General features: G+C 39.0%; 1 protein-coding gene across 1 annotated transcript in view; it reads right to left on the bottom strand.

Moving 5' to 3' along the window:
- Nucleotides 1–3,878: 3,878 nt before the first annotated feature.
- LOC115220843 (alanine aminotransferase 1) overlaps nt 3,879–25,812 on the bottom strand; it is a 65,214-nt gene continuing 43,280 nt past the window's right edge. Inside the window, exons 7-12 of the mRNA XM_029791023.2 lie at nt 23,536–23,615; nt 16,086–16,219; nt 13,982–14,090; nt 6,771–6,836; nt 5,750–5,905; nt 3,879–4,731 (exon numbers count right to left, since the gene is read on the bottom strand). Coding sequence (XP_029646883.1) covers nt 4,528–4,731; nt 5,750–5,905; nt 6,771–6,836; nt 13,982–14,090; nt 16,086–16,219; nt 23,536–23,615 — 749 coding nt within the window. The 3' untranslated portion in view covers nt 3,879–4,527. The remainder of the gene's footprint in view (nt 4,732–5,749; nt 5,906–6,770; nt 6,837–13,981; nt 14,091–16,085; nt 16,220–23,535; nt 23,616–25,812) is intronic.

The raw sequence follows: 25,812 nt of genomic DNA, 5'->3' as shown, positions 1-25,812 counted from the left end.
TGACCGTAACAAATACAACATAAAAATAAAAGATATTTCCTTGTTTCTTTTTATTGCTTTCTTTTTCTCTTTACAAGACTCCATTGCAATATGAAGGACAAAATCCATTAGCCCTTTACCAGGGGCTTCAAGGCTAGTGGGAAGAAGGAAGGAAATTATTTCCATCTGGCAGACCTGACCCCTATATATTTGTAATGGAGAGGACTTGCCTAAAGGCAGCCAGGTGCCCCATGGTTAGACATGCGAAAAACTAAATTTACCAACTAAAATTAGGAATAGCCCTTCTGATAGTGTTTCACGCAGTTTTTGTCTTCCAAATGTAATTCACAATTCTTCAGTTGATTCAAAGCTATGGTAGAAGACACTTATCCAAAGGTTCTACACAGTGGGATTGAACCTGAAGACACATAGTTTTAGAAGAAAACATCTTAACCACACAGCCAAATAGATAGCTGCCGTATTAGATCCTTCGAAAATCGCTCCCTATCTTTTAATTAAACTGGGTTGTGTATGTACACACACACACACACACACACACACATATGGCATTAAACAGTAAGAAATTCTAGAGAGAGACAAACAGCAGAATGTCTTCATAGAAGAAGCCCACCCACCTCATGCAAGTTTTGGCCCTTAACTTGAAGGGGACTGGGCTGCATCCAGGTTATGACTATTGGATACCCCTCTACTGCCACATTCTGTGCTACAGTCTACATTGCAACCCTCCTAAGTTATACAGTACGATGTGACATGATATTTTCACATCACATATAAAGCTATGAGACAAGACCATAACCATTGTGTGATGTCGCACGGGTTGTTCCTAGCAAGCCAACAGAGAAGAGGAGTTGATTAAAGATACCTAATTTCCAAACTAAATACTTTTTTAAAACAAAGTTAAGTGAGAGAAGAGTATGTTGTTAAGGGGTGGGAGAGGGCAAGACAGGAGAAGAGTTACTGGTTGCACATACCCAACACAAGGGTAGAGAAGAGTTCATGTCTTCTTGTCTCTTATTGGTTCTCTGTTGTCTTCCTGAAAGTGTTTGAAACTTCAGTGGTTCATTCTACCTGGCGGTATATAGGTATTGTGGCAAGGTAGACCAAAAGACACTAGGAGTAGGTGGGGGTGGAGTACAAATAAATTCTCAAAATTAAAAGGATGAAGAATGAAAGCTGTATCTACCTTTATACATAAGGTTAATCTTGATATTAAGGAGTGTGGCTCACAATCTTACAATTGTGAGTTGATTCCTAGGAACACGTATCCTTGAGCAAGACACTTTATTTCACGTTGCTCCAGTCCACTCAGTTGGCAAGAATGAGTTGTACCAGTAATTCAAAGGGCCAGCCTTGTCACATTCTGCATCCTTGAGAACTATGTTAAGGGTGTGTGTATTTGTGGAGTGCTCAACCACTTGCACGTTAATTTCATGAGCAGGCTGTTCTATCATCATAACTGTTCCATTGTTGTAACTGACAGAGTACCAGTAATAAACTTGGTATTTAACCTTTAATTTAAAAAAATAAGCACATGAACAAAAAAAAAAAAAACAGATTTAGGTAGTAGTAAGCGAATCTATTGCATGTAGCAGTCATATTCCATGAGACCATTAACTGTGAAAATATAACACACAACAGATATGGACCTAAGTAATAGCTAGTGTGGCAGCCATAGTTACTGCATCTGGCAGCCATATTTCTGTGGAGGCATGAAATCATCATCCTCATCATCATCGTTGTTTAACATCCGTTTTCCATCCTAGCATGGGTTCGAAGGTTCAACCGGGGTCTGGGAAGCCAGAAGGCTGCACCAGGCTCCAGTCTGATCTGGCAGTGTTTCTAAAGCTGGATGACTTCCTAACGCCAACCACTCCTGAGTGTAGTGGGTGCTTTTTACGTGCCACTGGCACAGGTGCTAGGGGAGGCTGGCAGCGGCCACAATCGGTTGGTGCTTTTTACGTGCCACCAGCATGGAAGCAAGTCAAGGCAGCGCTGGCATCGGCCACGTTTGGATGGTGCATTTTACGTGCCACCAGCACAGGTATCGTAACTACAATTTCCATTTGATATTTATTTTGATATTGACGTACTTGACTCAATAGGTCTCCCACATATTCAGTAGGAAGAGATGTCAGTTATCAATGAATCAACAACAGGTAGCAACAGGTAGCAGCTAATTGTTCTGAAAATTAGCACAGTCATATTATGTAGTAAAGGAACTTTCTTAGGAGTCTCGTGACTTCTTAAATGTTGCAGCCAAATCTCCCCTAACAGAATCTCTACTGGGGACCTTTGTTTGTCAATGCTAAATCATAGAAAAGAGTCCTCACTATAATTAAGATTGGTACTTCTAGTTAGAGAGGCTTGTTAATGATTTGTAATAATTATGCATCATAGCATATCAACATTTATACAGTAATACTTCTGCAGATAAAGGTGTATAAATGGGTGGAGGGTGAATGTAATGTAGATAGATAGGCACATATATGGGTAGAGAGAGGAGGAGGGACATAGACAGATAGGAACTTAGATAGATAGATGGACAGATAGACATACATATATAGACAAATGGTCAGATGAACAAAAGGATGGGCGGATGGACAGACAGATGGACAGAAAGACAGAGAGTTACACAGAGAGAAAATAAAAGCTAACCAATTAACTAATTGGCTAGATAAATGGATATGTAGATAAATGGATAGGATGTACAGAGCATCACAATTGCTTGCATCCAGAAAACACTAAACAGAAGGGCTGCCACAAAGAAACACAAGATTAAGAGAATTCAATGCACATCAAAGAACATTAACTGATTGGATTCCAGTCTTAAGGCAAAAACATTTAAAAATGAAAGCAAAGCATCAGGACCATAAACATCATCATCTCATTCTAATTATTGTTGTGACACTTATTGTCAGCATCAACACAATCGCAATCAATATCATTATCACCAGGGAAATGTAATCAAGAGTACAACAGGTGCTTTGAAACATTCTGCGATTAAAGGATTAAAAAAAAAATGCACTTAGAATTGAAACTGGAATACATAAACGGGGTGGGGGGTGGGGACAAAATTTGGATACAACTTTTAACAAAAAGTTAGAACAGGGTTGTTGTTGTTGTTGTTGTTGCAAGTCTGAAAATTATTTTAATGTGTTTTTTTTTTGGTGTGGGTGGAGAGAACTGTGACACTGATTGGAGCAACTACTTTTAATTAATATCACAACCTAAAGACATTCTAATATGTTTATATACATATATATATATATATATATATATATATATATATATATATATATATATATATATATTGCCAGTATTTCATATATCCAAAAAAGAGGCAAACTCTAGAGCATTAGACAAGTGTAATATATATATCTTTTGTATATATCTATATCTGTATCTAAGTGTGTATGTGTATGCATGCACATGCTTTGAGCAAAATTCAGCTGCCATATCAAGAAAAAAAATTAGTTGAAAAATGAATTTGAAGATGTGTGAAATATTGTTTGACGAAACAAACTTTTCTCTGAGGAGGTAGATTATTACAAGAAAATATATTTGTTTGTATTAAATAATCTATAAAGAGTGACAAAAGAGAGAGAAAAAAAAAGGGCAGTGGTGTATAGTTATTAGAAGAACCAAGGTTTGGTGCCAACTATAATTAGGTTACTAGTGTCCAGGAGTCAATGAAATGAGGTGTGTTGACATTTATGTTGGGATCAGTAGGGCATCGGAGAAGTGGCTGGAGGAAACAGGATGTGTCCAACACTTACCATAGAATAAGACACAAAGATTGCTTTGTAAAATAAATGTCACATGTCGAAAAGCCACGATATATATATATATATATAGTGTTTATATAAATATGTCTTTTAATATTAACGAGAGGACCTCTAGAGAGCTATCTCTTATCTGTTTCACAGTTCAGTTGAAATGTTGAAAATGGATAAACTCTTTATAGGGCCTCTTGCTGCTGTTGCTATTATCATTATTATTATTATTATCATTATTATTATTATTATTATTATTATTATTATTATTATTATTATTGTTATTATTATTAATAATAATAATAACAACAGCAACAATAAAATATACACTCTACATAATTGTGTATTGAGTCCTTATTTGAACTATGATCGATCTTCCCATCTTCCCAGATCTATCCTGGGCATTTGTATATAAATATATATGCGTGTGTGTGGGTGCGTGCACAAAATAGAACATTAAAAAATATCAGCACTGAATGGGAACCACATGACAGAAAAAGAGCTGCACTTTGGAAGACGGGGTCAGAGGAAGTGGGGAGAAGAAGGTCGATAATAAAACTTGAAATAATAAACACGTATAAAATTTTTAAATTTCTCAAAAAAAAATTTTAAAAAGAAAGAAAAATTGATAAACATATAAAAAAATATAATCTATTCTTTTCCTTGTTTAAATTGACATGACATCATAATTATCATCATCATCATTGTCGTATACATTACAAATGTTGTCATCATCCTCATCATAGTCAACACATCACTTATATTTGTTCATGAATTTCTCATGGAATTCTTGGAAGCCACACATCATCTTCTTCAGTTCATTCAGTTGAGGTAATATTGTTGAACGAAAGTGGTATGTTCCCTCTTGTTGACCAAATCCACTTCCTGGCACGACACAAATTCCTGTTGCTTCTAACAGTTCGGAACAGTAGAGGAAATCTGGGCTTATACCCATAGACTGTAGGTAATATATATAAAAAAAAGAGAGACAATATTAACTGTTGGAAGAGGCAACAAAGACTTCTTAGGCAGATGGAAGAACACAAAAGCAAAGAAAAGGGGAACAAGATTGTATGGCCTCCATGACTTGCTAAAATATACATTAACTTGTTGTTTAGCCTCTCAATTAGCCCAGATCAAATGGGTCTATATTCAAAACCATTCAAGCCAGAAATATACTATCTTTTTATAAGTATGTAGGTAAGTGTTAATTATCTCAAAGCATTTGTGCTGCTGCCACATAAAAAAAACACTCCTTCAGGTAATACATGGAAAGTACTTGTGTTGGTGCCATGTAAAAAGCACTCATGCCATGCACCACATAAAAAGCACTGGTGCTGGTCCCATATAAGAGGCACTCAAGCAAGCACCATTTAAAAGCACCCATGGTGGTGCCACATAAAAAGCACCTAGTATGCTCTGTAAAGTGGTTGGCACTAGGAAGGGTATCCAGCTGTAGAAACGATGTCAAAACAGGCAAATAGTTCCCTGGCTGGCCTGCTCCAGTCAAACCATCCAACTCATGCCAGCATGGAAAACAGATGTTAAATGAGGATGATGATGATGATGATGATGTCCATTTTAAAACAGTGTGGTGTTAGTTGAGAGGGATTTGGCTGTTATTTTCAGTGGGACTGAACCTGAACTCACACAGTCGGGAAGTGACCTTTTTAACCCACAGCCATGCTTGCACCTAACATTGCCAATTTAATTTATGCTATCATATTACAAAGGCTGGGATCTTTAGATTCATGAGTACCATATTCTTTGAACTATATTTGTTCAGTAACTACCTGTTAATTACAGTTTGGCTTCCTAAGGTAAAAATATAATATTTTTTTTATTTATTACTTATGCTGCTAATGAGAGATACTAATAGTTTCAAACAAACAACTTCTAACTATATACAGTTAAATCTCAATATCTATAACCTGTTAAATGTTGTGAATGAAATAATCAATTATTAGTGAACTTACCTTTGCAGTTTCAATGGCTTTAGGTGGCAAAAAGATGCGAGGAAATGCATACATTGCCCCCTGGAGGATGTTACACTTCATTCCTTCAATTGAGTTGAATGTACTTGTTGTCAAAAGGGCTTTCTCTTTCAGCTGACTCAAAACGTTTTCTTTCTCCTGTGAAATATTAACCAAAATGGAACAATATTTTTGGTAAAAACTACCAAATCCATCACCTTGGGGATAGACTTAATCCTCTGATGGCAGAAATATCGTGACAAAAAGGTAAAGGTGATCTAAATTTAAAAGCATCCAAGTTTTATGATAATTTATGATAATTTATGATAATTTATGTTTCTAATACCACCTTAACAATGACAAAGACATTTTTCTAAATTCTTCATTATTTTCAGAATTAATTGAAACAAAAGCAGAGTATTCCAACAGAAATATGGGGATCTTTTCGGTTTGAACGGCAGTTTTTTAAAATAATTTCCACGTAACTAAACACTTTTAAACTTCGTATACTGGTAGAATGTGTTTATAAAATATCTTTTTCACTTGGCTTTATTGAGAAAATTCTACAGTTTGTAAGATATTTGTTGTTTTTTTTCCTCACTTTCTGCAATTTCAACCAATCAATGACGTCTATTGAGGTGAAAACATTCTGTGCCATATGAATATGTCCCTCGTTTAAGAAACAGATTGAGTTTATTTACATTTCTGAAGAAAAAGAGATACCCTTCCCCCACCCCTAACTAACCCTAACTCTAACCCCAACTCTAAAACAGATTGAAATGCAATAGATCGATACTAGGGTCATAATTATGGGTGACAATTTCATATGACACCACTAGAAAAAACTGCCGTTCAAACCGAAAAGATCCGAAATATGGAAACAAAAGGGTCAATAGTGACAATGTTATTTTACTGAATTCTTGATTATTTTCAAAAGAAATTGAAATAAAGGCAGTGTATTTTAACAGAACTAGGGTCACAAAATGGTTGAAAGAAAAAGGGAGGTCCAAGAAGGTAAAATTACCTGCATAAAATGTGTGTATGATGGTTCACTTGGTTTTGGTGGATTGACAATCACATCCATAAGGGCCTTTAGGAAAAACATAAAAGAAAAATGGAGATGTACTTGCATAGTGAGTGACTTGATCTGAGATTGTGTGCTGGAAAAAAAACAATTGCAGTGTAGAAGGTTTTTATAAGCCATTTAAGAAACACACAAAAACCGTTAGATTCACTTCAACATTTAAATTTAATTTGTCAAAATATTTTCATCGCTTTGAGACCGCGACCTGTTCACTGACAAAACTTCGTGCTGCATCAAAACTTCGTGCATAAAACAAAAAGATCAATGAGAAATCCAGTGATAAGTTATGTGGTATCTTATAGACATCACGCAGAATATCAAACATACACTGACTGTAACACTCCAGCACGCTGTCTGTCTGAGTTTACTGCTTTCAACATTTCACTTGCTGTCATTGTCTGAGGGTCAGGACAAGTCCACTGCGATTTATTAGTGGAGTAGAAGTTGCTGTTGTTTGGGAGCTGTTGATTGCTTTGGTGCAAACCTGGTGATATGGCAGTGTTCAATTGAACAAAATGTTCATAGATCATAAACAAAAACATGACTGTGTGGTTAAGTTTGCCACCCAACCACATGGTTTCAGTTTCAGTCCCACTGCATGACACTTTGGGTAAGTGTTTTCTACTCTAGCTTCAGGTTGACCAAAGCTTTCTGAATGGATTTGGTAGACAGCTGCCGAAAGCAGCCCATCATACAAGTGTGCTTACATTTGCACTCAACAAAAGTCATGAGCAGTGAGTTGTGTTGCTGTTGTCATTTCTTCTGACAACAAATCATCTGCTCCCTACATACCTTCAAGCCACGTGAAATAAGGGATCTCTTACTTGCAAAACAGATAAGGGTTACTGACAGGAAGGGCATCCAGCTACAAGACAATGTCGCAACTATATATTCCCCAAACCCATGCTATCATGGGAAAACAGACTGAATAAATCTACCTTGGGCTTTCATAGCATCTTATCTGTATTGTGAGCTCAGGTTATACTCATATGGTTCATATTTTTAAAATGTTAGAGGAGTTTATTGACAAAAGATGTGGTTGCTAGACTCAATAGGATACTCGTTAATCAGATGAGAAGTCAGAGTTTCATTCCCTGTAGCCATCATTGCACCATGTCAGTGGATAAAACACTTAACTCCCAATGTTAGTCCATTGGTCTGTGAATAGGGATCACAGGCTAGGAACAAACCACCTGCTGTTGAATCAAAACTGACAAGTGTTTGCTTACACCTTGTAGTGGCTGGGTTCAAATACTTGCATGGATATATGAATTGGAGAGAGAAGGTCACTGACAAGCTGACTTATTCTTAACATTCAATACACAAAGATGAAGTCTTGGATGGTGCCTGTAAGACTAAATGGGTTACAGTATGTACCACCACCACCACCACCACCATGTGCAATGCTGCGACTACTACTGCCACCACCACCACTACTGATGCTACTACATCACTACTACTGCCCTTGCCCTTACATCTATTGTAAGAACATAGGAACATGACAGAAAGAACACTTTTGTTGAATTCTTTGGACTTTCGCCAATCTTGTTTCAACTACCTCAAGCCAAAGAAGAAGCTTTAATGATGTTGTTTAACCTATAAGAAATAGTAACCGAATATCTTTCAAATCATAGCCATTTGTTTTATAGAATGAAGGGGACAGTCAAGGAGGTATAAGTAGAGACATATTTTAAAGATCTTAGAGGTACTGGATCATAAGTCTGCTGGATCAGAGCCAAAAAACATAAACAAAAACTTTCTTTAAATAGATTCCTTCATTCTATCATTTCCACTAAAACCAGGATCTCATGATATCTAAAAATGTCTAGCAATCGTATGTGATGTCATGTAACCAGTGTGTCCATTGTTGAAACAAAAATTCAAACAAAACAGTTTCCAGACACAAGAAATTGTCCTTAACTGACGTAAGTCTCTTGTCTTTTGATAGCATAAAATTTATAACAATGATTGACATAGTTACCTTTAAATTTAGGGGTTTCGTGACCCTATATTGGGATTTATTCTAATACAAACACTCTACTGTCTTTAAATTAGGGATCATATGGAATTTTTCACATTCCAAATACCCCACCATCTAAAAAAATAGAGATCACATGAGCTAATACTGGGGTTTGTATTCTGACTGCGAGACCCCATGTAAACCTATCGCCAAGTGTCCATCAACAAACTTACAACCTTACAACTTCATGGGCATCTGCACAGTTACTCAATGAAGAAGTCAAACATCTTAACTTGTGTAAAAAAGGGACCAGATAATTTGACCCCTAAAGTTTAGGGCATCACACCCCAAAAACAAAACTCCTTCAAATGTATATTTTCACTCTGTCATATCATGTTTTTATTTTTAAATAAAAAGACGAGGCTTGGTACACAGGATTTCTTTTCAGAACAGTGGAACAAAATGGTTCTCAGATTTGACACATTGTCACTACCATCTTTATCTTCCTTCCAGTTACTCCAAACCATCTTTATATAATGCAGGCTAGCCGTGTATCTCCTCTATAGCGAGATATCTGTGTCTCTTTGTCTATTATACTTTAGCCTCTCAGCATTTGGCAGAAAGCCATCTTCCTCTCTAGCCTTTTTTTTCCTTCGACTTGCAAGTTGCTTGGCAACCTTACTGATGACAGTGCCATGAAAAAAGGACTCAGTACATTCAGTAAAGTGATTGGCAATAGGAAAGGCATCTAGCCACGAAAAACATGCCAAAGCAGACAATGGAGTTCAATGCAGTCCTGTTGTTTGTTGTATCTTGTATCCACCCAACACATGCCAGCACAGAAGATGGATGCTAAATGATGATGATGAGTTCATTGACCCAGCCAGTGATAACTAATTATGATCATAAATATATTAACCCAATCAGTGATAATCAATGATGATAATGAGTATATTAACCTAGTCGGAGATAATTCTTTATGATAATGAGTTTATTAACCGAGTCAATGATAAACATTTATGATAATATCATGGAAAGCACTCCAGAGAGGTGCTTAAGATATTTAACTAGGTTCACTAAACCTAGACGATAAAAAAATCCTCTCTAAGAGTTACTATTTTGAAATGGTTAAACCATGATAATGTTTCTGTCGTAGTACACCACAACCCTCACTCTACACCACCCAAACTTCTGTATAATCTATTGATTGAACTTCTCTTATATTACACATATTTATTATCAAGTAAAAACTGCATAATATATTTCATTATCTTCATCATCATCGTTGTTTTAGTATCTACTTTTCCATGGTTGCATGGGTAAGATGAAATTCCATAAGGAAGACATTCTAAAGCTGGATGCTCTTGCTGTCACCAGCATTTCTCCTGTTTCCAAACAAGCAAATATTTCTCCTGATGCTTTGAACATGAACAGCATGGTGGCCAGACATGTTTTCAGGGAAGATAGCAAATGAATGACATAGTGTGTATGATGGTAATGTTTGTTTACAATCAGCATGGGATATATCAGCAGAATTGATACTGGTACTCGTACCATGTTAAAAGCACCCAGTATACTCTGTAGAGTGGTTGGTGTTAGGAAGGTCATCCAACCATAGACACCATGCCAGAACAGACAATGGAGCCTGGTGTAGCCCTTAGCCTTACTAGCTCCAGTCTAACTGCCCAACCCATGTCAGCATGGAAAACGGATGTTAAATGATGATGACAATGATGATGTGTATGTGTGTGTGTGTATACATATATACAAATGTATATGTGTATATATATATATATATATATATATATATATATATATACTTTATTCAAAGCAGCAGAAAATTAGTATTACTGCACAAGAAAATACATACATATCTATATATGTACATATATATACATACATACACACATACATATATATATATATATATACATACATACATATACATATATATAAATATATATATATAAATAATATATAAATAAATATATACATATATACATATATACATATATATATATATATATATATATATATATATATATATATATATATATACATACATATATATACATACATCTGTATTCAAATCCTGCTGATTTTTTACCATTCAATCATTTGGGGTTGATAAAATAAAGTACCAGCCAAGTAATGGGGTTAATGTAATCAATCTACCCGTCCTCTTAAAAATTGCTGGCCTTGTGCCAAAATTTGAAACAATTACTTTTTATGTTGTTGCTGTCACTATTGTTGAAATTAGTATTACTGCACAATATGGATCTAGCATGCCATTTTTCAAATACCTTTTTTGAACTTGCAAACCTTAACAAAAAGTCTGAGACTGAAAGTACAATTCTAAAAGTTCTAAAATTTCTTGTCCCAAGAAATATTTTTGGAGCACTAACATGTCTCACTTAATATCCATCCATTCCAGATGATGCAATATAGATTACCAGGATAGTTAGAAAATCAAACAAAATATCTCACAATATCTGTTCCAGCACTTTACATTCTGAGTTCAAATCCCTCCAAGATCAACATTGCTGTTCATCCTTCTGGGCTCAATGATATAAAATACCAGTCAAATAATGGAGTCGACTTAACTGACTTATTTCTCTCTACAAAATTTTAGGCCCCGTGCCTAAATCTCTCTATATATAAAGCTGAAGTTGTCTGTGTGTGACAGGTTTGGTAGCCTTCAACTAACACTATCTCCTCCAAGACCCTGCGGTGCAAGTTGACCAAAATTGAGAGTATGATAGAAGAAGGCTTGCTCTTCCTTCCATAGAAGAAAAAATTCAAATCAGACCATGTTAACACCAAAAAGGTGCTTTTTTCAATGAAAATCCATATTTTTTACGATTTTTTTACTGCTGTGTCGCCATCTTTCGGTGTATTTCAACCAGAAAAATGTTCACTTAAAGAGAATAACAAGCTACATAATGCAAAATTTTTACTTTTCAAAAATTCCAATTCTAAAGGGTCGAAACAAACCTGAACAACGCCGGGTGACACTGCTAGTTAGAAATAATAATTATTGTTGTTGATGTTATTATTATTATTATTATTTTCTATGTTATCACAACAAGTAACTATGATAATTCCTGTATGCACCAGTTATTGAACTCTAATGATAAAGCATAAGTTACAGATAACGACCGACATATTATTACTGTTGCCATGAGGCAGTGAGTTGACAGAAACATTGGAGAGTTGGAAAAATGCCTTCCAGCACTCATTGTGATACTTTATGTCCTGAGTTCAAATCCTGTCAAGTTCAATGAAATATAATTCCAGTCAAATACTGGCATTGATGCAATTGACTAACCCCCTTCTTTCAAAATGCTTGCCTTGAGTTTAAATCAAAAACTATTATTACTGTTGTTGTCAAATTCTGCTGAGGTCGACTTTGCCCTTCATCCTTTTGGGGTTGATGAAATAAGTACCAGTTGAGCACTGGAGTCAATGTAATCGACTAGCCCCCCCCCCCTCTCCCAAATTTTCAGGCCTAGTGCCCATTGTAGAAAGGATTATTATTGTTGTTATTTGAGTGAGGGAGCAGTGCATACCATCAAAATGCCTTATAGTAAAATAATTCAAAGATCATAACTTAACAAGATCTTGAATGTCTGATAATATGAATAAATGGATTTAAGCCTAGTTTGGTCTCTTGTAGTTCTTATACACTCAGAACCACACACACACACAGCTATATATATATATATATAATATATATATATATATATGAGAGAGAGAGAGAGCAGAGCAAGGTTTGAGATTGCAAAGAAAATGATGATGGTCATTTTCAACAATATTTGACTTATAGAAGAGTTTGATCAGTTTAATTACTGCCAAGGATGGATGGGTAGGTAGTGGGTGGATGGGTAGGTAGTGGGTGGATGGGTAGATAGTGGGTGGATGGGTAGGTATGCATGCATGCATGTATGTATGTATGTCCAGATTTGCATGTTTTATGTATGTATTCTCATGCATATAGTTGCACATATATATTTAAATGATAAACTTCTGGGAAGTTTTACAGATTTTTACAGTTCCAGTGATGGACTGTATCTGTAGTCTTTAAATTAGCTTTCTCCTTTCTGGTTTTGAGAATCCTAATTTCTCAAGATTGATATTTAGGCAGTGTGTTACATATCCCAGGGCCCCAATAATCACCCCTCACTGATTCTACCATCACCCACTTGAAAGCTTCACCCAGCTTTCCTGGTTTTCCTGTTATCACTCCCTCTTCACCATGCCATCTTGAACAAATCACCTTGAATGAAATAACATATCATGTAATAGAGAGGATTCTAATCCTAAGGAATCCAAGGCAACCTCACTAGTGCTTGTGCCACAATGAAACATATCCAGTATGCTATATAAAATGGTTAACAATAGGAAAGACATCCATCCAATTTCTTTATTAGCCACATGAGCCCAAACATAGAGGGGGACAATACAGCCTGATTGGGGTCAGACACACAATGATTATATGACTTTTAAAATTTTACCATACCAAATAAAATGTATGAACAAGACACTTTCCCCTGACACGTCTTGGATGACAGTAATTCTGAATAGGAACTGACTTGGACTGCAACAACCCATTCCGTCTATGACGGATGGAGAGCAAGAGAAAATCATAATGATATATCATCATCATCCTCATCATCGTTTAATGTCCGATTCGCATACTGGCATGAGTTGGATGGTTTGGCAGGTGATGTCAAGCCAGAAGACTGTGCCAATCTCTACGGTCTGTTTTGGCAAGATTTCTTCAGCTGAATGCTGAAGTGTGCTGGATGCTTATGGATGGCACTAACACTGGTGAGGTCAATGTGCATATGTGTGTGTATGTTTCCACTGACATAAACACACATATACCTTGTGTGTGTGTGTTGGTGTGTGTGTGTGTGTGTATGTTGGTGTGTATGTGTGTATGTGTGTGTTTGTGTATGTATGTGTGTGTGTGTTGGTGTGTATGTTGGTGTGTATGTGTGTGTGTGTGTGTGCATATTTACATATGAGTGATTAGCCAAGTTGACTGCAGAGTTTGTCTTATTACAATAAACTGCTACAACTACCATCACCACCACTATCACAACAACAACTACTACCACTACTACTACTACTACTACTACTACTAATGTTTACTAACTGAAATAAAGCAATAAGTAACAAGTCTCACCTGCCCAGGTACGGAGGAGCAGAGTTTTGCTGATATTGATTTGTTAAGATAAGGTACGACTTCAGGGTCAAGGTTCACAGCTTCAAAATATCCAGCACGGAAGCCACACCTAGATAAAAGAAGTGAAGTAAATGAAAGAAAAACATCAAAACAGGTGGGAAGAGGGGTGGGGGGGGAAGGGACGGAATGGCAAATAGGTTAGGTAAGATGGGTTGTATCATCTCCATTATTAGTCATCTTAAGGCAGTGAGCTGGCAGAAGCGTTACTGCACTGGGAAAAATGGTTAGAAGCATTTCTCCTAACTTTATGGTCTGAGATCAAATAAAGGTGGGGGTTGACTTTACTTTTCAGACTTTCAGAGTTGATAAAATAAGTACCAGTTGAACACTGGGGTCAATGTAATAGACTTATCCACTCCCTAGGAATTGCTGGCCTTGTGCCAAAATTTGAAACCATTATAAGTCATCTGGAATGTTATCAGGCACACACACACAGTCTGCAGATTATAGGTTAATGTTGGGAGGAAATAAAGCAGTGGGGTTCTCAAGGAGTCAGTGGGGCATGGACGGAGATCAATTAAACAGTATCCTGTAGAAGAATTTTTAGTTTGAGGATTATGGATGGTTCCAAGAAATCATTGGCATCATACAGTTAAAGTGGAGGCATGGCTGGTTCAGGATGAATTCTAATGATAGGGTAGCACCATCAGCCAGATTTGTCCAAGATGCATGCAGAGCAAGCAAATCATTCTGCGTTCACTCAGTCAGTCTTTGAGCATTGCCAACTTGTAGATTCATATCGAGCAGTTGTTGTCCTGTATTCTTACTCATTCAGTCATAATAGACAGTTGTTGTTGTTGTGTGTGGGGTGGGGCCTGCTATCAGACAAGTGCTTTGTGAAAATCATCTCACTACCTACTTTTTGGTGAAGAAATACAATCAGTCATCTCCAGTGAATGATTAATGCTTGGTAATACATACCATACTTTCGCTGATTGTTTAAGGTGCCTATGTAGTTGTGACTTTTCAGCCTTGACACAGTAGCATATCAAAGATGTGATAGATAAGAACTGCTGGATGGATTCAGATGAAACTTTCAGAGATGGTTGGTCTCGTGACTGACATGAACTGATTAGATTTTGGGATCGATCCAGTACCGGACAAGGATTCTGGATTATTAGTTATATTTACTTTACTTTACATGATTACGATCTTATGTTGACTGTCAAGTCTTTCTCAATTATCTCCCTTTAGGCTGTTTCCAAAATTTTGTTTTTGTTTATTATTAATTTTACTCGCGTCTCTGTCTTAGTAGAAACTGATGGATAAAGAAATCAAACAACATAAACAAACGGCAGCAAAACCATTCAGAAATTAAATAACACTAACATATTTTTATAATATTATATATATATAAATATATATAATATTTATAATATATAGCCGTGCCGGTGGCATGTAAAAAGCACCATCCGATTATGGCTGTTGCCAGCTTCGCCTGGCCTCCGTGCTGGTGGCACGTAAAAAGCACCATCCGATCATGGCCGTTTGCCAGCCTCACCTGGCACCTGTGCCGGTGGCATGTAAAATGCACCCACTACACTCATGGAGTGGTTGGCATTAGGAAGGGCATCCAGCCGTAGAAACACTGCCAGATCAGACTGGGCCTGGTGCAGCCTTCTGGCTTCCCAGACCCCAGTTGAACCGTCCAACCCATGCCAGCATGGAAGCGGATGCTAAACGATGATGATGATGATGATGATTGTTATTATTATTATTATTATTATTAAGGTGGTAGCTAGAAGAATCATTAGCATGCTGAACAAAATGCTTAGTGACATTTGTTCATCTCAACATTCTGAGTTCAAATTCTGCTGAGATCAACTATGCCTTTCATCCTTTTAGGGCACATAAATTAAGTACCCGTCAAGCATTAGAGTCAGTATAATAAACTAACCTCATCCCTGCAAATTTCAGGCCTCGTACCTATATTAGAAATGATTGTTATTGTTGTTATTGTTGTTGTTGCTAGTAGGTGGAGGTTTCCATCTTAGTCATGAATGTTCATTACTGAGGAATTTTAGAAGTTAGCTCCTTGACTTACTCTCCCATGAATCCTTTCGAAGACGACATGAAGGATGCCAACTCCACATTGTTGTAGTCAGGTCCCATTTCTGTGAGGACTTTTTTAAAAGAGAAGAACTCGGAGTTTTCATCATAAACGTTGTCTTGATATACCTGTTAATGGAGAACCGAGAGAGATAAAGAGTTAGTTTTTCAAAGACATTTATTGATGCATTTATTTTATATCAAATTTTAGGAACTATAATATCATTGCACATTACAAAGTGAGCAATAACTAGCTTACTGTATTAACAATGGCAAGATGACAAGGAAGTTTCTGTGAAACAATAAATGATCAATAACATATATGTTGTCACTAAGCCACACACAGGACATGGTAAAGTGTGTGTATATTTCTAAATTCATTTTCCTCTTTTCTCAAAATCCACAAGTCAAAACTGAGGTATAATAATAATAATAATAATAATAATAATAATTAATAATAATAATAATAATAATAATAATTAATAATTAATAATAATAATAATAATAATAATAATAACAATTAATAATAATAATAATAATAATAATAATAATAATCAATTCTTTTTTATTGGCCACAAGGGCTGACACGCATGATTACATAAAGGGACAAGACAGGACGAAAGGTTACAAAGGGTTTTGCCGTTTTTTTTAAAAACATCGAGTAAAAATCTTTATAACAACTTATAAAATTCAACAATGAAAAACTCCCAAAAGGGGGAGACGTCTCGAAAGGTTCCTGGTGGAAAAAACCCTACAAAAGCCTGGTCAAAAAAAGGGGGTGTAGAGAGTCCCCTTTCTTCTCCTTTTACATTACCTTTTTCTTTGAAATCACAGGCGAAACCTGAGAACTGGTCCATTTATACAGGCCAGTCTCGCACAATTCACCCACCTTTCATAAAACTTGCTATCGGACAGCATTTTCCTCTCTAACCTCATCTTCCTTTTCAAGTGAAACTTGAAAAAGTTGATGAGGCCTTGACCAAAGAGGAAAGTGTCTGACTTTAGCCCTTTCAAACGAGTCCACCACACGACTTCTTTCGCCACAGCCACAAGGCACAAGAAAACGGCCTCGCCCTCCTTGTTAAAGGAGGTCGGCGGGGCAATCTTCACTATGGATTCGGCCGATAGTCGGATCCGTCCTACACGTGACAGTAGCTGTTCGACATAAACCCATATTTCAGCAATACTCGGGCACTGGACGAGTGCGTGCAGAACGGTTTCGTCGTCCTGGCAACACCTCGGGCAGGCCGGCTGACGGCACTTCCGTGCCGGTAGAGTTTATCTCGAACAGGCAGAGCCCCTCGGTAACACTGCCAGGCGAGAGACCTCTGGAAATTATCCATCGGCCCCGGCCCGAAAGTCCTCCCGAACAGACCGCTCAGTTCGTCGTCTTCAACGCCTAGAGTTTCCCCGAGAACGTCGTCGCATTTTTCCTCCACTAACCCTCTATAGAACGCTAGAGTGGAGCTGTAACCGACCGCATTGCCCGCCTGGTGGAGGGCGGAGAGGGCTTGACGGCACTCGAGGTGCCAAGCGCCCTTTCTCGGTCTACGTTTGATCCAGGTCTGCAGCTCCGTCAAAGAGACGAGCTGCGGAAAATCGCGTCTGACAAAAGACGACCACACCTGTTCACCGTCTAGGATGCGCTTGAGATGCCGCAGCCTGAGCGCATGTCTGCGCAACAGCAACCACAGCATTCCAAGGCCTCCGTTCAGCGGTCGTTGACAGCAGATGGATCGCCTGACCAGTGGCACCTGACCCTTCCACAAAAAGTCGAAGAGCAGGCGTACCAGCTTGGCCAACCAGCGGTCGGGACAAGGGACGACGGTCAAGCGGTAATAGATGACGGATGCGATGTACGCATTCGCCACCTCCGCTCGACCTTTCAGGGACAGCTTCCTCTCGGCCCATTTCTGGGTGAGACGTGCCACCCTGCTCGTCACCTCTTCCCAGTTCTTATCCACCTGGAGGTCCGGACCGAACCAGACCCCGAGCAGTTTAACGGGTCCGTCTGTCCAGCGCCCTACGACGCTGTTGGACGGCATGGGCTTGCCTCTCCAGGTGCCCAGTTGCAAGCCCACAGACTTTTCCGCGTTAATCTTTGCCCCTGTCACCGCTTCGTACTGGTTTAGCGTCTCGCCAATCAGGTCAATGTGCCTGTGGCTCGACACCACCACGGTGACGTCGTCGGCATAAGCAGACACGCTGTTTCCGCCTCCTAGATCGCGCGGGATGCCCCTCAAAGCCTCCAACTGGCGCAGTAATGGCTCGAGAGTCAAAATGTACAAGAGGGAGGAGAGAGGGCATCCTTGGCGGACCGAACGCGAGATGTCGAACGGTTCCGAAAGGTGACCGTTCACCCGTATCACCGAGCAGATATTGCTGTATAAAGCAGCGATCCACCCGCGGAAGACTGGACCGAAGCCGGCTGCCTTGAGGACAGCTGCCAGGTGCCGATGGTCGACCCTATCGAAGGCTTTACTCTGATCCAAGTTGATCAAAGCCCCACCCGCGCCAGCGTCGTTACCCACCCTCTCTATGATGTAGCGCATGAGATGAAGGTTGTCGTGTATCGACCTGGTCGGCACGGCGCATGTCTGCGTCCCGCCGACCAGCTTGTCCACGACAAGCGCCAATCTCTTGGCTAGCACCTTGGCCAAAATCTTCAACTCTGCATTGAGCAGAGTGATGGGCCAGAAATTCCCTATAACGTCCCCCTTGTTTGGGTCCTTCTTTAGCAAAGCCACCACCCCTCGACAGACAAAAGCAGGAATTCTCCCGTTTTGCTGCCAGTTGCAGTAGACGTTTGCCAACAGGTCCGCAAACAAGTCTGGCATTGAAAAGTAAAGCTCGTAGGGCAGACCATCCAAACCCGGCGATCTACCTCTCGTGCAACTCTTCATCGCTTCCTGTACTTCCCAGGCAGATATCGGTCCTTCGCAGCACTCTGCCTCGCTGTCCGAGAGTTGCGGCAGTCCGTCCAGGTACACACCAAAGTCTGTACCGTTGGTGTCCGTTCCACCACTCGTCCCAAACAGTTGAGCAAAGTGCCGCTGAAGCACCGTACACATCTGCTTCGGTTGGGTAACCTCGCGCCCGTTCTGGTCCACCAAAGACCGAATGGTTGCTCTGTTGCCTCGCTTCGCCTCTGCCACGCGGGCCCATCGAGCGGCTCTAGTCCCCTCCCCGCTTAGCGAACATGCCTTAGCTCTGACAACGCAGCCTTTGTGTTTGGCGTCGAAGTGTTGGTCGAGGGCCAACCTTGCCGCCAACACGTCGGTCGCGATGCCAGTGTCAAGAGCCTCGTCTAGTTTCTTAACTAAATCCCGCTCTCTCTTCCTACGTTCAATAGCTAGAGTCTTACTATACCTAATCGACTCTACTCTAATTGCTCTCTTGAGGGCAAACCACCAGTTGTTGTTGATGATTGCCCCCGTGAGCGCCCGCTTAACTAGTAAACTAATCCGGTCTCTGTAAGCTTTGCACGCCGTTAACGACGCGTTCAGCTTCCAGTAGCCGGGTCCCTGTCTATGTAGCCTATCTAAGTCGACCGTACAGATCACTAATTTGTGGTCCGTATATTCGACTAGGTGGAATTGTGGATACCCTACGCTGTCCTTATCCGCTGGCCTACAAAACACTCTATCTAAGTACGATCTAGACGACCCGATGCGGTTTGTCCAAGTCCACATTGGCACATTCGGGTTGTCTAGTCGAAACCTGTCGGACAGCTGAAAGCGGCCGAGTAGGTTGGCGAGGCTCTTGCACCCTCCCCCTCTCCTATCAGACGCTCCCCTGCCCACCCGATCGAAACGTTCGTCTAAGACAGCGTTCCAATCCCCAACTAGTACTAGAGTGCGTGACGTTCCAGGAAAACTTCCAGACGTTTGAAATAATCCGACTGCCCTGCTCCTGTTGGAGCGTAGGCAGCCAGCAGTCTGAAAGCACCGCCGTCACTACCGTCCACGTCGAGGACCACCAACTTACCTTCCGGATCCAAGAAGACTGTCCTTATTTTCAGGTCCAGGCCCTTCCGAAACAACACCGCAGTACCACCACCGCCCGCTCCCAGCCGACACGGAGATAGAAATATCTCGTATCCGCCGAAAAGGGCTGCGAGTTCCTGCGGGTCGGAGAGCCTGGTTTCACTGATGGCTGCTACATCCACATCATGAAACCTCAGGTCGTTTAACAGTGACCCTGTTTCCAAGGTGACCCGAGGCCTCTCACATTCAAGCAACCGATTCTAAGATTTGCCATGTTTCAAAAGTTAGGGGAAAAAAAAAGGAGAAAAAAGGCTCTACTTACTGTTGTTGGTGGTGGGGGTGGCTCCCTTGTGCTTTTGCACGGGTGCTTCAATAATATTTTTGTAAAGTTTCTGAGAGAAACTTTTCCCTAACGATCCCACATCGTTAGGGAATATTTGTTTTATTTCGTTGTAAACTGTTTTGTTTATTTTTATTGTCAGAATGTGTGCTGGTGGTGTGTTGTGTGTAGGTATTATGAAATCTGTAATGTTTGTGCTTGTTTTGTTTTCAAATACTCAACCAGTTCCTGGTTTCTTGTATTCACTGCTGTAATCGTGTCTGTAATTGTGTCTGTGTTTGTTTGTGTCTGTGGTAGTGGCAGTAGTGGTGTCGAAAGTGTTGTTGTTGTTGTTTGTTGTTGTGAGTGTGTGTTGTTGTTGATGTTGTTGTTGATGTTGGGAAGTACTGTTTGTTCGTGCTTCCCCTGTAAATCTTTTTGTTTTTTCCTCCTTTTCTTTTTTGGAGGTACTATGTTCCATTCTCCTTTGTTGGAATCAGAGCTCGCACAATCCGAGATCTCTTCATCCGGCAAAGGAATGGTTGAGGGGTCTGCTTCAGTAGCAGGACGAAAAGTTTTTGGTTCCGCCGGTATCGGTGGTGCCGCTGCTCCTGTTACTGTTGATGTCGCTGCTGTCGACCTTCGAGGTACTGGTGTCGGTGTTGGTTTGCTGGTGGTTGTCGGTGTTGGTTTGGTCGTGGTTGTTGTTGTTGGAGGTGGTGTTGTTCGTCTTGGTGCTGGTGTTGGTGATGGTGTTGGTGGTGTGGCAGCCTTTGGTGTTTCTTGCTGTTTTTGTTGTTTCTGTTGTTGTTGCTTGTGTTGTTGTTGTTGTTGTTGTTGTTGTTGTTGCTGCTGCCTCTTGCTGAAAGCCTCCATCCTCTTTTTGTGAATGGGACAGTCCCTCTTTAAGTGGCTTTCGCTGCTGCAGAGAAAACATTTTGGCTTTCGCCCCTCCACAGCAACGTTTAGCCTGGTGCCGTCCGGCAAACTTACGAAATCAGGGATTTTACTTATATTCTCTTGCTGAATTTGCGCAAGAAGCAGCACTCCCATCCCCAACCAGTTTTTCGCCCTCACTCTCCTGACATCTAGAATGGTGGTAGTGTCCTCTATATCATAGAGGACAGCTGCCACCAGCCATGACATATTTAGCTCAGGGGGGACGAGGTCGATTTTTATTTTTGTTACTCTTCGCCCGAGGTGGGTCGGAATTAGTAACAAATTCTCAGTTTGCAAGGGCGAAATGGCGTTCGCCCTTGCAAGCTCCTCTGTTGGAAGCGAACCTCCACGGTTCCAAAACGCTTCCCCTTGGTTACGTAGCTCTTTTGGGCCCAAATGGGCTTTAGAGCTATCTCCAACTGTTGGGGTGTGGCATTTGTTATTCTTTTTAGTTTTCTGTCGAAAACTTTGTAAATTATTGTTTGCTTGTTGGTGCTTTCAATCACCTCTTGTGGAGTATTGAGGAAGATACCATTGCCATCCTTCCTTAACAATTCCTTCGCTCTTTTCACATCTTCTAGAGTTATCTTAACTTCCTCCGAAATTTGTTTCGCAGCAGAAGCAAAATTGTTGGAGGTTTTTTCTTTTATCTCCGTGTCAATGTTTGTGATGATTTTTGTAATTGTTTTTTCTCCCTCCTCCTTCCGTACCAAAGCATTAGGTGAAGGCAGAGGGGGAAAATCGAGAATTACGTCGAACGCGACGTTCTGGCTTGCATTCTCCTTTTGAACGGAGCTCGTGCTCTGCGGTTCGGAAGGAGAATCTTTGTTGCCTTTTAAGGCGTGAAGTGGGTGTTTTGTACGAGTTGTGTGTGTTTGCGGAGGGAGTGTATCTTGAAGGAAGGAACAGCCAACTGTTCGCTTCATAGCCATGTTTTTTTTTGTTGTAATATTCAAAAATAATAATAATAGTGCCTGGTGTACCTTTATCAGACGGGTAGTCATGATGGGTATATTGGGCTTCGTATATTTTACCCCAGTGTCACTTTGATGGCATGAACTGCTCTCTCACTCAATAATAATAATAATAATAATAATAATACATACATACAGACCAAACCATCAAAGCCAATAAACCGGATATTGTTGTGAAAGACCAAAACAATAAAGTTTGCTTATTGATCGACATGAGCATCCCCTGTGATCATAATATCTTGGCGTAAGAATTTGACAAGCTCAGAAAATATAAAGACTTGCTCATTGAAATTGAGAAAATGTGGCATCTCAAGGCGGTTACAATACCAGTGATCGTAGGAACACTAGGAATGATCAAGAAGGGAACCGAAAATTATATGAGAATGATCCCTGGCTTACTATCCCTGCAAGAAGTGCAAAAGATTGCCTTAACTGGTACATCACACGTATTGAGAAGAGCATTGTCAATCTGAGAACTATTACTACCCATGTATTTTAATTTAGCTTTATTTCTATCAAAAAAAAAAAAAATGAACGAACTAGTGAGTTTTGTTTAATGGCCTACCAATGTATACAATGAGTTTCTTTGCCCTAGGAGTTGGGAAGACACTCGGCAAGAAATGGAAGCAAATTTGAAAGAAGAAGAAAAACCCATAAATAATAATAATAAAAATAAAAATAAATGAAATTATTGTATACAGTGCTCAGGTGCACCACAACTTGTCAGAAGTGCGTATAAAGCATATGCAGTAATGTAAAAATGTCTGGAAAGCGAACAGTGTATGAGCCAGATACATGTTTGCGTGTGTAAGGAGGGGAGAAAATCAGGTGTAGTGTTGGCGAATCTCAGGAAGCATGGAAGTTTTGAAGGATGCAGTGCTCTGACAACTAACAACTGATGCCGGCATATATAATTGTATATATTTGTAGTCCTTGATATTAGGAAATATAGTATACATTTGTCTAAGTCTACTGGCATTCAGTTTTTTTTTTAAAGAATTTGAATTAACAAGAACTTTGATTCTTTTCGTGTTTATCATAAAAATGGTTCTGTCTTCTTTAATGTACAAACATCAATGTGCTTTGATTTAAAAGGCTTAAACAATAACATTTCTATCATAAAACCCAGTCCAAACCAAGTCACCCACCTCCTTAAAATGCTTCATTACACTTCAACCTGTGTCCTTCCTTCATTGAATAACTGGGAACTATGAATTCAGTACTTACTTCGTCAGCTAATATGAAGAGGTTTTCTCTCTTAGCAAATTTTATGACGTCTTCGATATTCTTGCGACTTAACACTTGGCCTGAAATAACAGAGATAAGAATCTTCTCAAAGTCTAGATGGACTTTAATTTTGAAGCAAACAAGTAATCAAGCAAGGGTGAGGGTATGAAGTGATATATATAAATCAAATCACTGGGGGTGATATATATATATAAATCAAATCACAGAGTAAATTGACATAGGAAAGGTTCAATTATATACACATACACACATATACCTTAAATCCACATTTTTTTCCCAAAATTTAAAGGTCAAAATCCCTAGTGCATACTATATACGAGGTTAAAAATGAAAAATATGTTCTAAGCAATGTCCAAGTCTCTATTTGCTGTCCGGCAATGTTTATTCAGACGCATTTTGTGATGTCGGGTGCGAAAATACCTTAAGCTAAGCCTGAAAGCAATGAAGTCATAAAAGAATCATCCATAATTTGCAGTAAGCAACATTTATTAAACGTTATTACTGTTATTTCTTTATTTTCTGCAAACAAAATGCACAAAAAAGCTACATGTTTGCATTATGTTATATATACAATAATAATAAAGGACGTTAGCATATACATTTTTACAAACCAAGGACGTTATATAGACCTCCTTGACCCAAGTTAGAGAAGGGGTGCGTATTATACACAAGGTTTAGGTTTTTCAGAGGTACAGCCTCCTAAAAATCCCCTGCGTATTATACTCAAGGGCGGACTATACTTGAGGATTTATGGTAAGTATAATGAAGTAAAGAGGGAATTAAATAAATCCTTTTAAGCACTTTGTAGAAATCAAATCTGGCTAACTAAATTGTCCAGTTAATGCCACAGTAATCCAGATAGGTCGTTATTTCACTTTTTGCAACAAGACCAATTTGTAAGGCTAAAGTTTAAACACTGAATAAACTCAGTATACTTAATCAAAAACTATATTAGAAAAAACACAAAGAACAAAGATTCATCTACAATAAAGATTAATCTACAATTTAATCAGTTACCCATATTTCAAACAGAATGGCATAAACAAATTGGTGCATGTTCTAGAAAAGAATGGAACTTAATATGTAATTCTCTGTATCATTTTAGGTGGTCAAATTTATGACTGATTATATATGCATACTGCAACATGCAACAATTTGGGCATGCTATTCTTTTTAGACATGTATGGAGGATTAAATAGTTGATTAATCTTCATTCTTTGTATTTTTCTATATGTGTATATACATTGTGTGTGTGTATATATACAGCTAACAAAACTGGGTAATCTTGCAATGGACTGGTGTCCTGTCCAGGGTGGGGTGGGAGTACACATGCTACAGAATTTATATGGCTCACCTTATAAGCCGATGGATTAAGAAAAACCTCTGATCCTTTATATATATATATATTATATATATATATATATACACATACACACACACACACACACATATATATATATATATATATATATATATATATATATATAAGGGATCAGAGGTTTTTCTCAACCTGTCGGCTTATATATATATATATATATATATATATATATATATATATATATATATATATTATATATATATATATACTTTATTCAAATACTATTTTTCCCACCTTGTTTCACATTTATGTGCTTATTCTAGTACACACACACACACACACCTTCTATGTTTTACTTGTTTCATTTATTGGACTGTGGCTATCCTGGGGTGAAAAAATACAATAAGAGAGAGAAGGAAATGGTCTTTAACATTTCAGATGCTAGTCCTCCATCAGAGAAAATAAGAGAAAAGAAGAAAGGTAGTGGAAAGAAGAAAAAAGTTTAGGGTCCGGGTGTGAATGTAATTCAATGGGGAGGAGTTAGGAAGAGAGGAAGAGGCAAGGGTGGTGTGCATATGTAAGAGTTTGAGATAGGAGTGCAAGTGGTGGAGGAAGGTGTGGAGGTTAGGTATAGTGGAGAGAGTAGGAAGGAGGAAGAAAACAAATTAAAAAGGGAAAGAGAGAGAGAGGAAATGAGAAAGAGAAGAGTTGTTGTAGGGGATTAGGTGCAAATGTGAAGAGCAGTTGAAAAAAAAACACAAGACATTAATCTTCACTTCAGCTCAACTGTGCTAAAGCTTCCACTCCAGTTTAACTACCTTCCCCATAGCTTCACTTCAGCTAAATTTCACTTAAGCTTAACTAAACTACACTTTCACTCCAGCCCAACCAGACTACCACTTTACACCAGCTATAGTACTATACTACAAAAAGTGTCC

Source organism: Octopus sinensis, linkage group LG17, assembly GCF_006345805.1.
Source record: "Octopus sinensis linkage group LG17, ASM634580v1, whole genome shotgun sequence".
In the NCBI taxonomy this organism is placed as follows: domain Eukaryota; kingdom Metazoa; phylum Mollusca; class Cephalopoda; order Octopoda; family Octopodidae; genus Octopus; species Octopus sinensis.
The sequence above is the reverse complement of the archived record's forward strand: the minus strand, read 5'-3'. Positions and strand labels throughout refer to the sequence as shown.